The sequence below is a fragment of the Pseudophryne corroboree genome, chromosome 9, assembly GCF_028390025.1.
Source record: "Pseudophryne corroboree isolate aPseCor3 chromosome 9, aPseCor3.hap2, whole genome shotgun sequence".
Taxonomy (NCBI): domain Eukaryota; kingdom Metazoa; phylum Chordata; class Amphibia; order Anura; family Myobatrachidae; genus Pseudophryne; species Pseudophryne corroboree.
The window spans coordinates 429,241,190-429,258,021 of NC_086452.1; the positions used below are offsets into that span (position 1 = coordinate 429,241,190).

General features: G+C 50.1%; 1 protein-coding gene across 1 annotated transcript in view; it reads right to left on the reverse strand.

Moving 5' to 3' along the window:
- The window catches only part of LOC134958421 (poly [ADP-ribose] polymerase tankyrase-2-like), an 89,824-nt gene extending 78,853 nt beyond the window's left edge, over positions 1-10,971 (reverse strand). The window contains exons 1-2 of the mRNA XM_063941016.1: positions 10,473-10,971; positions 4,889-5,083 (exon numbers count right to left, since the gene is read on the reverse strand). Coding sequence (XP_063797086.1) covers positions 4,889-5,048 — 160 coding nt within the window. The 5' untranslated portion in view covers positions 5,049-5,083; positions 10,473-10,971. The remainder of the gene's footprint in view (positions 1-4,888; positions 5,084-10,472) is intronic.
- Between the last annotated feature and the right edge of the window lie 5,861 nt (positions 10,972-16,832).

The window sequence follows — 16,832 nt, forward strand, 5'->3', positions numbered from 1 at the left end:
TATCCTACTCACTGACATTCCCCACATACCTCCACTCACTGTAACCCTACAAATGCTCATAAACCAGTGCACTCCACACATGTACCCTACTCACTGATATTCCCCACATACCTCCACTCACTGTAACTACACATGCTCATAAACCAGTGCACTCCACACATGTACCCTACTCACTGACATTCCCCACATACAGTACCTCCACTCACTGTAATCCTACACATGCTCAAACCAGTGCACTCCCCACATGTATCCTACTCACTGACATTCCCCACATACCTCCACTCACTATAACTACACATGCTCATAAACCAGTGCACTCCACATATGTATCCTACTCACTGACATTCCCCACATACAGTACCTCCACTCACTGTAATCCTACACATGCTCATAAACCAGTGCACTCCCCACATGTACCCTACTCACTGACATTCCCCACATACCTCCACTCACTATAACTACACATGCTCATAAACCAGTGCACTCCCCACATGTACCCTACTCACTGACATTCCCCACATACCTCCACTCACTGTAACTACACATGCTCATAAACCAGTGCACTCCCCACATGTACCCTGCTCACTGACATTCCCCACATACCTCCACTCACTGTAACCCTACACATGCTCATAAACCAGTGCACTCCCCACATGTACCCTACTCACTGACATTCCCCACATACCTCCACTCACTGTAACTACACATGCTCATACACCAGTGCACTCCCCACATGTACCCTACTCACTGACATTCCCCACATACCTCCACTCACTATAACTACACATGCTCATAAACCAGTGCACTTCCCACATGTATCCTACTCACTGACATTCCCCACATACCTCCACTCACTGTAACCCTACAAATGCTCATAAGCCAGTGCACTCCACACATGTACCCTACTCACTGATATTCCCCACATACCTCCACTCACTGTAACTACACATGCTCATAAACCAGTGCACTCCACACATGTACCCTACTCACTGACATTCCCCACATACAGTACCTCCACTCACTGTAATCCTACACATGCTCATAAACCAGTGCACTCCCCACATGTATCCTACTCACTGACATTCCCCACATACCTCCACTCACTATAACTACACATGCTCATAAACCAGTGCACTCCACATATGTATCCTACTCACTGACATTCCCCACATACAGTACCTCCACTCACTGTAATCCAACACATGCTCATAAACCAGTGCACTCCCCACATGTACCCTACTCACTGACATTCCCCACATACCTCCACTCACTATAACTACACATGCTCATAAACCAGTGCACTCCCCACATGTACCCTACTCACTGACATTCCCCACATACCTCCACTCACTGTAACTACACATGCTCATAAACCAGTGCACTCCCCACATGTACCCTACTCACTGACATTCCCCACATACCTCCACTCACTGTAACCCTACACATGCTCATAAACCAGTGCACTCCCCACATGTACCCTACTCACTGACATTCCCCACATACCTCCACTCACTGTAACTACACATGCTCATAAACCAGTGCACTCCCCACATGTACCCTACTCACTGACATTCCCCACATACCTCCACTCACTATAACTACACATGCTCATAAACCAGTGCACTCCACATATGTATCCTACTCACTGACATTCCCCACATACCTCCACTCACTGTAACCCTACACATGCTCATAAACCAGTGCACTCCACACATGTACCCTACTCACTGACATTCCCCACATACCTCCACTCACAGTAACTACACATGCTCATAAACCAGTGCACTCCCCACATGTACCCTACTCACTGACATTCCCCACATACCTCCACTCACTATAACTACACATGCTCATAAACCAGTGTACTCCCCACATGTACCCTACTCACTGACATTCCCCACATACCTCCACTCACTGTAACCCTACACATGCTCATAAACCAGTGCACTCCACACATGTACCCTACTCACTGACATTCCCCACATACCTCCACTCACTGTAACCCTATACATGCTCATAAACCAGTGCACTCCACACATGTACCCTACTCACTGACATTCCCCACATACCTCCACTCACTGTAACCCTACACATGCTCATAAACAGTGCACTCCACATATGTATATTACTCACTGACATTCCCCACATACCTCCACTCACTGTAACCCTACACATGCTCATAAACCAGTGCACTCCACATATGTATCCTACTCACAGACATTCCCCACATACCTCCACTCACTGTAACCCTACACATGCTCATAAACCAGTGCAGTCCACACATGTACCCTACTCACTGACATTCCCCACATACCTCCACTCACTGTAACTACACATGCTCATAAACCAGTGCACTCCCCACATGTACCCTACTCACTGACATTCCCCACATACCTCCACTCACTGTAACTACACATGCTCATAAACCAGTGCACTCCCCACATGTATCCTACTCACTGACATTCCCCACATACCTCCACTCACTGTAACTACACATGCTCATAAACCAGTGCACTCCCCACATGTACCCTACTCACTGACATTCCCCACATACCTCCACTCACTATAACCCTACACATGCTCATAAACCAGTGCACTCCCCACATGTACCCTGCTCACTGACATTCCCCACATACCTCCACTCACTATAACTACACATGCTCATAAACCAGTGTACTCCCCACATGTACCCTACTCACTGACATTCCCCACATACCTCCACTCACTGTAACCCTACACATGCTCATAAACCAGTGCACTCCACACATGTATCCTACTCACTGACATTCCCCACATACCTCCACTCACTATAACTACACATGCTCATAAACCAGTGCACTCCCCACATGTATCCTACTCACTGACATTCCCCACATACCTCCACTCACTGTAACCCTACACATGCTCATAAACCAGTGCACTCCACACATGTACCCTACTCACTGACATTCCCCACATACCTCCACTCACTGTAACTACACATGCTCATAAACCAGTGCACTCTCCACATGTACCCTACTCACTGACATTCCCCACATACCTCCACTCACTATAACTACACATGCTCATAAACCAGTGCACTCCACATATGTATCCTACTCACTGACATTCCCCACATACCTCCACTCACTGTAACCCTACACATGCTCATAAACCAGTGCACTCCACACATGTATCCTACTCACTGACATTCCCCACCTACCTCCACTCACTGTAACCCTACACATGCTCATAAACCAGTGCACTCCACACATGTACCCTACTCACTGATATTCCCCACATACCTCTACTCACTGTAACCCTACACATGCTCATAAACCAGTGCACTCCCCACATGTACCCTACTCACTGACATTCCCCACATACCTCCACTCACTATAACTACACATGCTCATAAACCAGTGCACTCCACATATGTATCCTACTCACTGATATTCCCCACATACCTCCACTCACTGTAACTACACATGCTCATAAACCAGTGCACTCCACATATGTATCCTACTCACTGGCACATCCCACTTACCTCCACTCACTGTAACCCTACACATACTCAGAAAGCAGTGCACTCCCCACATTTGCCCTACTCACTGGCACACCCCACATGCCCCCACTCACTGTGATTATACACATGCTCATAAACCAGTGCACTCCCCACATGTACCCTACTCACTGACATTCCCCACATACCTCCACTCACTATAACTACACATGCTCATAAACCAGTGCACTCCACATATGTATCCTACTCACTGACATTCCCCACATACCTATACTCACTGTAACCCTACACATGCTCATAAACCAGTGCACTCCACACATGTATCCTACTCACTGACATTCCCCACCTACCTCCACTCACTGTAACCCTACACATGCTCATAAACCAGTGCACTCCACACATGTACCCTACTCACTGATATTCCCCACATACCTCCACTCACTATAACTACACATGCTCATAAACCAGTGCACTCCCCACATGTACCCTTCTCACTGGCTCACCACACATGCCCCAACTCACTGTAACTCCCCACATGCTCATGAACCAGTGCACTCCCCACAAGTGCCCTACTCACTGGCACACCCACATGACTCAACTCACTGTAACCCTACACATGCTCATAAACCAAATACACTCCCCACAAGTGCCCTACTCAATGGCACACCACACATACCCCCACTCACTGTAACTACACATGCTCATAAACCAGTGCACTCCCACATGTACCCTACTCACTGGTACACGTCACTTACCTCCACTCACTGTAACCCTACACATACTCAGAAAGCAGTGCTCACCTCACATGTACCCTACTCACTGGCTCTCTCCATATGCCCCCACTCACTGTAACTCTACACATGCTCAGAAAGCAGTGCACTCCCCACATTTGCTCTACTCACTGGCTCACCCCACATGCCCCCACTCACTGTAACTCCCCACATGACTTATGGTCACTGACAGTCTAAAAATACTTACCCTGAAAAGCGCAGCCTGAAGGAAGGAAGGAAGGAAGGAAGGAAGGAAGGAAGGAGAGCATGTTGTGCAGATAGAACATGCTGCATGACATCCATGCAGTGTGCAGAGGAGATGACATAGTATATGCTTTTGTCAGCACTCTACAGATCAATTTTTACAGCAGCACTGTGCATGTGGCAACAACTATAGTTTATTAAACTTGTATAACTGCATCTTATTATTTTGACTGCTTGATTAGTTCCAACAATTGATGACTGCCATCAGTAGTGTAACTAGGGGTAAGTGCACCCCAGGGAAAATTACAAACATGCTCAGCTGAGTGGCAAGTACCATCCAGGCCGGTATTATATGGCCCTAATCGCCATCATAAAGAGAAGCCCAGGGACCGAGTTACACTAGCTTACACACCTGATGTGGTCAGTAATACACGCAGCTTCTCCACGTTGCCCCTGCTGGCCTCATAGTGGATGTCTGTCCATTTGTAGTTGTAGCTTGGGGCCACTTGGTAATGTCGCACCTGGGTCTTGGTGCAGGGACTTCGGGACAAGGAGCTGATGTAGAAACCCATCTATCTCATGAGGAGAGCTCTCCATACAGCAACATCTAACATTGAAAGAAGATACAAGAAGGTTATGGTGGCTGTTCTGTTATACATTCTGGTCCTTCCTTGCGCTCTCTGTTTTTGTTGGAAAGAAAGGTTGTAAACAATGACCTCCCATTGGCTGAGCAGCAGAGGCGTTACTGGGGCAATACAGAATATGCACTGAAGGTTTTGGAAGTGGCAATAGGGAAAATATTCATCAGCACGGCTAGTATACTGGGAACTCGTCAGTCAATGGCGTAAGTTCGTCACAGTGGCCCGGAGTCAAGATAAAAATTGGTGCCCCCTATTTCCTATATTAAGATAAATATATGTATGTATATGTGCGTGTGTATATGTGCGTGCGTGTGTGTGTGCGTGTGTGTGTGTGTGTGTGTGTGTGTGTGTGTGTGTGTGTGTGTGTATATGGAGTGTTCTGAAAAAAAATTATATACTGTATTTATACATTTAATTGTCTTTTATTTTAAATCACACATTTCTTAGCAGTCATACCCAGGATTAGAACCCATGACCTGACAGCAGACACTTTACTGATAGAGATATTTGCTCCTGTATAGGAAGCATGACAATTCTAACTATATGAAGTTACGTGTAATTATCAGAGAAGTATCTTCACATGGTTAAAATTCTCCTGTACTCCTATATATTTCCTATACAGGAGCAAATAGCTTCATCAGTATGGTGTCTGCTTCCAGTGCAATAGGTAGTGGTTTCTAATCCTGGGTGTGACACTTGTAAAATGTGTATATTCAGTATAATAAAGAGGGTGTGATTTGTAAAGTGCAGGGACCAGTGAGGAAGTCGTCCACTGAAAAGACAGCAACAGCTATCAATTAACTTAATTCAATGGTGTCATAGAATGAGAGGAGAGGTGCCCCCTTCAAAGCAGGAGCCCGGTGGCAGATGACCGTTGCCTCCCAGAGTTCTGCCTCTGTCGTCAGTGCTGATCTAGTATACTGGGAACTCATCAGTGTGGTGCTGGTATACTGGGAACTCGTCAGCCCGGTGCTGCTGGTATACTGGGACTCGTCAGCATGGTGCTGGTATACTGGGAACTCGTCAGTGCTGATCTGGTTTACTGGGAATTCGTCAGTGCGATGCTGGTATACTGGGACTCGTCAGCCCGGTGCTGCTGGTATACTGGGACTCGTCAGCATGGTGCTGGTATACTGGGAACTCGTAAGTGCTGATCTGGTATATTGGGAACTCATCAGTGTGGTGCTGGTATACTGGGAACTCGTCAGGGCTGATCTGGTATACTGGGAACTCGTCAGTGCGGTGCTGGTATACTGGGAACTCGTCAGTGCTGATCTGGTTTACTGGAAACTCGTCATTGCGGTGCTGGTATACTGGGAACTCGTCAGTGCTGATCTGGTATATTGGGAACTCGTCAGTGTGGTGCTGGTATACTGGGAACTCGTCAGTGCTGATCTGGTATACTGGGAACTCATCAGTGTGGTGCTGGTATACTGGGAACTCGTCAGTGCTGATCTGGTTTACTGGAAACTCGTCATTGCGGTGCTGGTATACTGGGAACTCGTCAGTGCTGATCTGGTTTACTGGGAATTCGTCAGTGCGATGCTGGTATACTGGGACTCGTCAGCCCGGTGCTGCTGGTATACTGGGACTCGTCAGCATGGTGCTGGTATACTGGGAACTCGTAAGTGCTGATCTGGTATATTGGGAACTCATCAGTGTGGTGCTGGTATACTGGGAACTCGTCAGTGCTGATCTGGTATACTGGGAACTCGTCAGTGCGGTGCTGGTATACTGGGAACTCGTCAGTGCTGATCTGGTATACTGGGAACTCGTCAGTGCGGTGCTGGTATACTGGGAACTCGTCAGTGCTGATCTGGTTTACTGGAAACTCGTCACTGCGGTGCTGGTATACTGGGAACTTGTCAGTGCTGACCTGGTATACTGGGAATTCGTCAGTGCGATGCTGGTATACTGGGACTCATCAGCATGGTGCTGGTATACTGGGAACTCGTCAGTGCTGATCTGGTATACTGGGAACTCGTCAGCGCGGTGCTGGTATACTGGGAACTCGTCAGTGCGATGCTGGTATACTGGGAACTTGTCAGCGCGGTGCTGGTATACTGGGAATTCATCAGCGCGGTGCTGGTACACTGGGAACTCGTCAGCGCGGTGCTCATATACTGGGAACTCGGCAGCGTGATGCTGGTATACTAGGAACACGTCAGCGCGGTGCTGCTGGTATACTGGGAACTCGTCAGCGCGGTGCTGGTATACTGGGAACTCGTCAGCGCGGTGCTGCTGGTATACTGGGAACTCGTCAGCGCGGTGCTGGTATACTGGGAACTCGTCAGCGCGGTGCTGGTATACTGGGAACTCGTCAGCGCGGTGCTGCTGGTATACTGGGAACTCGTCAGCGCGGTGCTGGTATACTGGGAACACGTCAGTGCTGTGCTGGTATACTGGGACTCGTCAGCCCGGTGCTGCTGGTATACTGGGACTCGTCAGCATGGTGCTGGTATACTGGGAACTCGTAAGTGCTGATCTGGTATATTGGGAACTCATCAATGTGGTGCTGGTATACTGGGAACTCGTCAGTGCTGATCTGGTATACTGGGAACTCGTCAGTGCGGTGCTGGTATACTGGGAACTCGTCAGTGCTGATCTGGTATACTGGGAACTCGTCAGTGCGGTGCTGGTATACTGGGAACTCGTCAGTGCTGATCTGGTTTACTGGAAACTCGTCACTGCGGTGCTGGTATACTGGGAACTTGTCAGTGCTGACCTGGTATACTGGGAATTCGTCAGTGCGATGCTGGTATACTGGGACTCATCAGCATGGTGCTGGTATACTGGGAACTCGTCAGTGCTGATCTGGTATACTGGGAACTCGTCAGCGCGGTGCTGGTATACTGGGAACTCGTCAGTGCGATGCTGGTATACTGGGAACTTGTCAGCGCGGTGCTGGTATACTGGGAATTCATCAGCGCGGTGCTGGTACACTGGGAACTCGTCAGCGCGGTGCTCATATACTGGGAACTCGGCAGCGTGATGCTGGTATACTAGGAACACGTCAGCGCGGTGCTGCTGGTATACTGGGAACTCGTCAGCGCGGTGCTGGTATACTGGGAACTCGTCAGCGTGGTGCTGCTGGTATACTGGGAACTCGTCAGCGCGGTGCTGGTATACTGGGAACTCGTCAGCGCGGTGCTGGTATACTGGGAACTCGTCAGCGCGGTGCTGCCGGTATACTGGGAACTCGTCAGCGCGGTGCTGGTATACTGGGAACTCGTCAGCGCGGTGCTGCTGGTATACTGGGAACTCGTCAGCGCGGTGCTGGTATACTGGGAACACGTCAGTGCTGTGCTGCTGGTATACTGGGAACTCGTCAGTGCGGTGCTGGTATACTGGGAACTCGTCAGCGCGGTGCTGCTGGTATACTGGGAACTCGTCAGCGTGGTGCTGGTATACTGGGAACTCGTCAGGGCTCCATTTCCCTATTTCTTATTAGCACAAAGTCATTATATGGATTTATGTAGAATTGGGTAATCTTCTTTATGCCGGACTACCATCTCTCTGTATCATAATGACCAAAGCTGTAATCTCATAACTTGTTCTTGTATACACTGACCTGTCACATCATATGTGGCTCTGTAATGTATTGTGCCATTATATGACATATAGTATGTGGCTCTGTAATGTATTGTGCCATTATATGACATATAGTATGTGGCTCTGTAATGTATTGTGCCATTATATGACATATAGTATGTGATACCAGTCAGGAGCTGGGTGGAGACATAGAGGTTGATGAGGATTCCTAAACCTTTTGTGATAGGTAATAGATATATTTCCTAAAGCTCTCTCTGGGATGTAACAATTGATCATTATTTGCACATACATAGGGACTTAGGGGGACACGTACTGAGCAGTGATAAAAGTGGAGAAGTTAGCCAGTGGCAACCAATCAGCTGCTCTGCAAACTTTTATAGTATGCAAATTATAAATGTTACGTCAAAGCTGATTGGTTGCCCTGGGCAGCTTCTCCCCTGGCTTACCTCCACTTTTATCACTGCTTAGTAAATCTCCTCCTTAAGATCCTATTCTGACTTGGGAATAAAGCAAGAAAGTACTGTGAACCTGGACAGACTATAACAAGTATAATGACAGAGCTGGGGGCCGCAAGTGACGGCTCAGAGTGCTGCCTGTGGCCATATGGCCACCTGTGGCCCATCACTGCTCTAAACCGTGCTGCAAGAAAAAGAACAGTCTTAGGAGTAAATTTACTATTGTGCAGTTTGTCAAAGCACCGATCGTTGGTGGTATTGTGGAATGGTGAATCTACGCTTTAGGGATTGTTATGGTTAGAGCACATTTGAGCACAGTAAGGCCCATAAGCCTTACTATGGGAAAATATATGAAAGAGTAGTATTTCTATTCTAACTAGTGCATTATAATAAAACAAAGGACATTTTAAATGTAATGATAACATTTCCAAACTTCAGATGTTCTCCAGCATTCGTGTAAAACACCACTCAGGCTCTCAGAGTTACATACACACAAGTGATACACTGGCTGTCAATTCTGATGACTTCCGACTACAGTGCGATTGTCCAAAGACACTGGGGTTATTTACTAAGCTTTGGATGGAGATAAAGTACCAGCCAGGCAGCTCCTAATGTCATTTTTTAAAACCAGCCTGTAACATGGCAGGTAGGGGCTGATTGGCTGCTACTTTATCTATCTCCACTTTATGTACACCCAAGGCTTAGTTACCTATCTGATGAGATGCGGCATCTTCATCACATTCAACATTAACGAACCCCGTCACCGACAAACAAACGACAATTCAACTAAATAAAAATTGTGTTATTTCCATGTGACCACTGGAGTCTAAATGGCATGGCATACAGAGACGGCTGCAGAACCTCTTTGGCTGTCAATCAGCGTTGTACTATATGAAGTCACACAACTCAACACAATACCACATAATCTCAGGAATACATTATTTACAGTTTCTAATAAATAAGAAATAAAATCAAGCCAACCCAAAACATAAGAAACAAGAAAACCATAGAACAATAGAATAAATACACATCTTGTAAGGAAAGGTATAAACAGGGTAATATAACAGCATTGAACCCCTATATGCTATAAAATGTAAACGTTTATCACAGCCTCAAATGCAATTAATTTTAGATGTGTATTATGTTTAGAGAAAAATATGCTTGGATTGAATGGATTTAACCCTTCCGCTCCCATTGTGCTCTATGTAGCCATAAGCATGCATGGCTGATAGGCTTGGATGCTGAGTGCAATGCAATATTAATGGGCTGTGTATCTGAGGTGTTGACCTTGCTGAGGGATGCAATCTGCAGGTAGAGCTCCCACACAATAAAATCACCAGTATCTCACCATTACAATGTCCCTCTACCCTTGCTGGAGGATGCAGCTTTGTGCTGGCTCTGTAGGGGGCGTTGTCCTCTCGTCTCTGCCTTGAAGCTGTGACAGATCAGTTATTGTTCTGCAAATAACAATGCACTGCAAGTTGCCTTTTGTCTGTGCAAGCGGCTCTGTGGGTGGCACAGCTCTGTCACCAGTGCTCTCCCCCCTGCACACACACTGGGGGGCATGATGAGGGCCCTCCTGGCATCATAGCTCTTGCTGTGCCAGTATGTGATGGGTAGTGGGCTCCTGGTGCTGCAGCTGGTACAGCAGGCTGAGCTTGGCGTCCCTGCTTCACACCCTCTGCATGATGGCAGCTGTGTCTCTGCTGTGTGGCCCCAGGAACTAGATCATCTCAGAGCCACCCATGGAGGTGGATCAGACGCTGGGATCTCTTTCTCCTCACTCCGGTGCTGAGGGCGCAGTCTGCGGTTGCTCTCCAGGGTGCTGAAAGCTGCTCTTCACTGCGCATGCTCCGAGCTCAATGCCAGGGCACTGGCTGCAAAAGCCTGGGTGAGGTTGCACTGTGCTGGCAGCAGGCAGGGGATTGTAGATCTTGGAGCACAGTCAACGCCCCTGTCTTTAAGCACACATGACTTAGGGAACAAAGCAAAACAAAGGAGTAACTATGCTGCACTGCAAATACACATTTATTTTCGCTATTTTTTATTTATTTTTTACATGCAGGGTAAATACTGGCTGCTCTTGCATGCAGCACACAAATACTGGTCAGCTTGGTTTTTATGCTGCAATTTAGGTTTGAACTAGGACACGCCACTCCAAACCTGAATCAATGTACATTGCCGCACATGCAGGGCAATGTGGTTTTGCCAAGGTGCAAAGTTATTATTTTTTAGCTTCCAACTATGGGAAAAAGCACTTACTCTAAGCATATATTTTGCTGTATAAGGGTGTGATACCTTTTACCGGCGTTCGGGATGCCGACGTTCATATGACGGCGGCATCCTGATGGAGAAGATCCCGACATGGGTCAGGTAATTATACTTACCTTCTCCACCAACCCTCTAACGCTCCCTCCCCCACAGCCTAACTCTAACCCAGGGGTGTATCTTCCTATTGGCCAGGATGGCACTTGCCAGTGGCGCCTGCCAAGGGGGGGGGGAGGGGGGCGCCGCTCGTCAGTGCCACCCGCACCAGAGAGTATAATGACATAGTAGTTCTCACTGAGTACATCCCCTAGCAGTGCTTATCCACTGCCGGACTCTCAGAAACGTATTGCACTCTGACACTCTCTGTGACTACAGTCACAATGATGGTGAATATAGCCGGGGTGCGGGGCACTTTCAGGTATGGGGAGGGGCGAGGCACCTCCTCTTCCTCATCCGCTCCCCTTCTCATTGGTCCCACGCGATCTGTCACCAAACAGCAGCCACTACAATCAGCACCAGTCAGCAGTGCAGCGTGAGCACACCTGTACATTTTCTGTGGTACCGTAACTGCACTGCATGGTCCATCCTGGCAAACTGGATCACAGCTTACAAAGAGCTCTGTATGGAGAGGTATCTAGACCAGTGACTGCCTGTCCGGCTGTGTTGAGACTATAAGTCCCAGCACACCCTGTCAACTGGATTTACTGGGAAATGTAGTGCCACCACACGTAGAGAGGGGATTTTAACTGTATGTATGTGTGCATATATCCCCTCAGTGTTCCTGCCCGCACCCTCCCTGTAACTGCCGCCTCAGTGACCCTGCCCATACACTCCTGTAATTCCCTCTCAGTGTCCCTGCCTGCACCCTTCCCATAATTCCCTCTCAGTATCCCTGCCCGCACCCTAACCGTAATTCCCCCTCAGTGTCCATATCTGCACCCATCCCTGTAATTCCCCCTCAGTGTCCCTGCCCGCACCCTAACCGTAATTCCCTCTCACTGTCCCTGCCTGAACACTCCTCATAATTCCCCCTCAGTCTCCCTGCCTGCACCCTCCCATAATTTCATCTCACTGTTCCTGCCCGCACCCTCCTCATAATTTCTCCTCAGTGTCCCCGCCTGCACCCTCCCTGTAATTCTCCCTGTGTTCCTGACCTCAGCCTCCTTGTGACTCCCCCCTCAGTGTCCCTGCCCTCACACTCCTGTAATTCCCCCTCAGTGTCCCTTCCCGCACCCTCCCTGTAATTGCCCCTCACTGTCCTTGACCTCAGCCTATCTGACGCCTCTCCCTCTCATTTTCCCTACCGGAACCCTCCCTGTAATTTATTCTTAGTCTCCCTTACCTCAGCCTCCCTGTGACCAGTGACGTGCGGTGAGGTCAGGGCCTGGGGAGGCACTGCAGCTAAACTCGCCCCCCCCCCCCCCCCAAAAAAAAAAAAAAAAAAGTGCATTCCCCCCACACCACTAAAACCAGCACCAGGCAGAACCAGCCAGGGGGGATAATGCCATAGCAGGGGAGACACTCAGTGTGGGGTCCCCCTGCCATGCCATTAAACACCCCCCAAACCAGTCAGCCCAGGGCTGGAATTCCTCGGAAAGTGGGGTCCCCAAAAAATCAAAATGGGGTCCCCCCTCCCGAGCAACAACCAGCACTGGGCTGATAGCCCAGTGCTATGCCCCGCACCCCTGGTGGCGGTGGGTGCGGGGTTCATTGTATGTTCTGTTCTTTACAGGTGGCCTACAGATCCCAGCAAGCCTGCCCCAGCATGCTGGCACTTGGAGAACCACAAGTGCCAGCATGCCCGAACATAAAGGGCCCGCTGGCACCTGTAGTCCACCTGCAAAGAATAGTAATATTGTTCTTTACAGGTGGCCTACAGGTCCCAGCAAGCCTGCCCCAGCATGCTGGCACTTGGAGAACCACAAGTGCCAGCATGCCCGGACATAAAGGGCCCGCTGGCACCTGTAGTCCACCTGTAAAGAAAATATAAAAAAAAAACACAACACATTCTTTAAAAAATTCTTTATTAAACTGGGTCTTCACCTGGGGGCGGCTACCTTTAAGCTCTTTTGCATGGCCGCCGCCTTCCCAGGGCTTCCGGCGTCTTCACCTGGGAGGGCGCCACCTCCCCAGGGCTTCTGGGATCTTCCTCCGGCGTCTTCACCTGGTGGGCGGCGGCTGCTAAGCTCTTTTGCATAGCCGCCGCCCATCCAGGACTTCCACGACGTCTTCACCTGGGAGGCGGCGGCCTTTAAGCTCTTTTGCATGGCCGCCGCCTTCCCAGGACTTCCAGCATCTTCACCTGGTGGGCGGCGGCTGCTAAGCTCTTTTGCATAGCCGCCGCCCATCCAGGACTTCCACGGCGTCTTCAGGAGCTCTTCTCCGCTCCTCCTCCGCCGTCGGACTGACAGCCGCTGCCTCGCGCTGACTTATATAAGTCAGAGGGAGGGGGCGGGGCGATGACGCGGCGAGCCATGATTGGCTCGCGGCGGCCATCTTGAATTTCAAAAATGACGCTGAGGCGCCATTTTTGAAATGGGTACCGCTTCCGCTGCCAAAACTCTGCTACCGCCGCCGCTACCGCCGCCCGCCTCTCCGCATCCCGTACCTCCGCATCCCGTACCTCCGCCGCCCAGCCCGCCGCTTCCCGTACCTCCGCCGCCGCACCTCCGCAGGTACCGATGCCGCCCCATACAGTGATTGACAGCGGATCCAGTGACGGATCCGCTGGCCAATCACTGTGGCCTCACTCACAGGGACGTGCTTTCATAGGTTGAAAGCACGTCCCTGTAGGAAAGCGGCACCACTAATGGTGCCGCTTTCCCATGTTATTTCAATGGGCTTTTCCAGCCCATTGCTAGGGCCCGCCTGTGCCCGCCCCCCGCTCCCCATACTTTTCCTAATCACTACGGGAGGCACCACGATCGGTGCCTCCCAAAGTGATTTGAACATATATAATGATAGGTAAAATAATAAAGAAGATACTTATGTGTCATAAGTATCTTCTTTGTATTATTTTACTCATTAATGACTGGGGAGGCACTGCCTCCCCTGACTGCACGTCCCTGCCTGTGACTCCCCCCTCAGTGTCCCTGCCCACACCCTCCTGTAATTCCCCCTCAGTGTCCCTGCCCGCACACTCCTGTAATTCACCCTCATTGTCCCTACTCGCACCCTCTCTGTAATTCTCTCTCAGTGTCCCGAGACCTCAGCCTACCTGTAACCCCCCCTCTGTGTCCTTTTGGTGCCAGTTCCTTACTTTGCCAGCAGTACTCAGACCCCTAGATACACCCCTGCTCTAACCCTCCCAGGTGGTGCCTAAGCCTAACCCTCCCTTCCACGCAGCCTAACCCTCCCTTCCCTGCAGTCTATCCCGCAGCCTTAACCTAACCCTCCCTTCCACGCAGCCTAACGCTCCCTTCCCTGCAGTCTATCCCGCAGCCTAAACCTAACCCTCCCTTCCACGCAGCTTAACCCTCCCTTCCCTGCAGTCTATCCCACAGCCTAAACCTAAACCTCCCTTCCACGCAGCTTAACCCTCCCTTCCCTGCAGTCTATACCGCAGCCAAACCTAACCCTCCCTTCCACGCAGCCTAACCCTCCCTTCCCTGCAGTCTATACCGCAGCCTAAACATAACCCTCCCTTCCCTGCAGTCTATCCCACAGCGTAAACCTAAACCTCCCTTCCACGCAGCTTAACCCTCCCTTCCCTGCAGTCTATACCGCAGCCAAACCTAACCCTCTCTTCCACGCAGCCTAACCCTCCCTTCCCTGCAGTCTATCCCACAGCCTAAACCTACACCTCCCTTCCACGCAGCCTAACCCTCCCTTCCCTGCAGTCTATCCCACAGCCTAAACCTAAACCTCCCTTCCCTGCAGCCTAACCCTCCCTTCCCTGCAGTCTATCCCACAGCCTAAACCTAACCCTCCCTTCCACGCAGCCTAACCCTCCCTTCCCTTCAGTCTATCCCACAGCCTAAACCTAACTCTCCCTTCCACGCAGCCTAACCCTTCCCTGCAGTCTATCCCGCAGCCTAAACCTAACCCTCCCTTCCACGCAGCCTATCCCTCCCTTCCCTGCAGTCTATCCCACGGCCTAAACCTAACCCTCCCTTCCCTGCAGCCTAACCCTCCCTTCCCTGCAGTCTATCCCACAGCCTAAACCTAACCCTCCCTTCCACACAGCCTAACCCTCCCTTCCCTGCAGTCTATCCCACAGCCTAAACCTAACTCTCCCTTCCACGCAGCCTAACCCTTCCCTGCAGTCTATCCCGCAGCCTAAACCTAACCCTCCCTTCCACACAGCCTAACCCTCCCTTCCCTGCAGTCTATCCCACAGCCTAAACCTAACCCTCCCTTCCACGCAGCCTAACCCTCCCTTCCCTGCAGTCTATTCCACAGCCTAAACCTAACCCTCCCTTCCCTGCAGCTTAACACTCCCAGGTGGTGCTTAAACCTAACCTCCCCCCAGAAGTCTAAATCTAAGAGTCCCTGGTATACTTACAATCAGGATGCCCTTACATCATCATCATTTCAACTTATGTTGGAGTTCAGGTACCGGCATTTCGACTGCGTGTCGGTATTCCGGCGCTGGGATTTTTGACTGTCAGCATCCCGATCGCTGGCATGCTGAACAGAACACATATGATTTACCAGTGGGCGGGATGCCAGCTGTCCATATCCCGACAGCAGCATCCCGCCCGCGAAAATGCCGGCAGTTGGATGAGTGCTCGCCACAGGATCTATTCCCACTCTATGGGTGTTGTGGACACCCACGATTGGGAATAGTCCTGTATTGTCGGGATTCCGGCTGGTGGCATTGCTGGCTGGTGGGATTCCGGATAGATGTAGTGAACATCGTGCAAGGGAAATTGCAGAGAGAGTCTGGGGCAGCTCAACATTTCAGGATTGTGGGGTAGGCCCAAGAGTGACGAAACAGAGGTGTACCATGAAGCTACACGCCTTCTCACTAGAACCCCCCCCCCCCTTGGGTGTAAAGTGCTGACTGCACAATGGGCCTAATTCAGACCTGATCGCAGCAGCAAATTTGTTAGCAAATGGGCAAAACCATGCTGCACTGCAGGAGGGGCAGATGTAACATGTGCAGAGAGAGTTAGATTTGGGTGGGGTGTGTTCAAACTGAAATCTAAATTGCAGTGTAAAAATAAAGCAGCCAGTATTTACCCTGCACAGAAACAAAATAACCCACCCAAATCTTTCTGCAAATGTTACAGCTGCCCCACCTGCACTGCACATGGGGGGGTCATTCTGACCCGATCGCACTCTGCACTTCTTCGCAGCCGTGCGATCAGGTCAGAATTGCGCATGCACGGCAGCTGAATTGCGCAGGCGTGCCGTTGCCCGGCAAGCAATGATGACACATACGAAGATTGACAGCAGGAAGGCATTCCGGAGCGTCAACTGACCGTTTTCTGGAAGT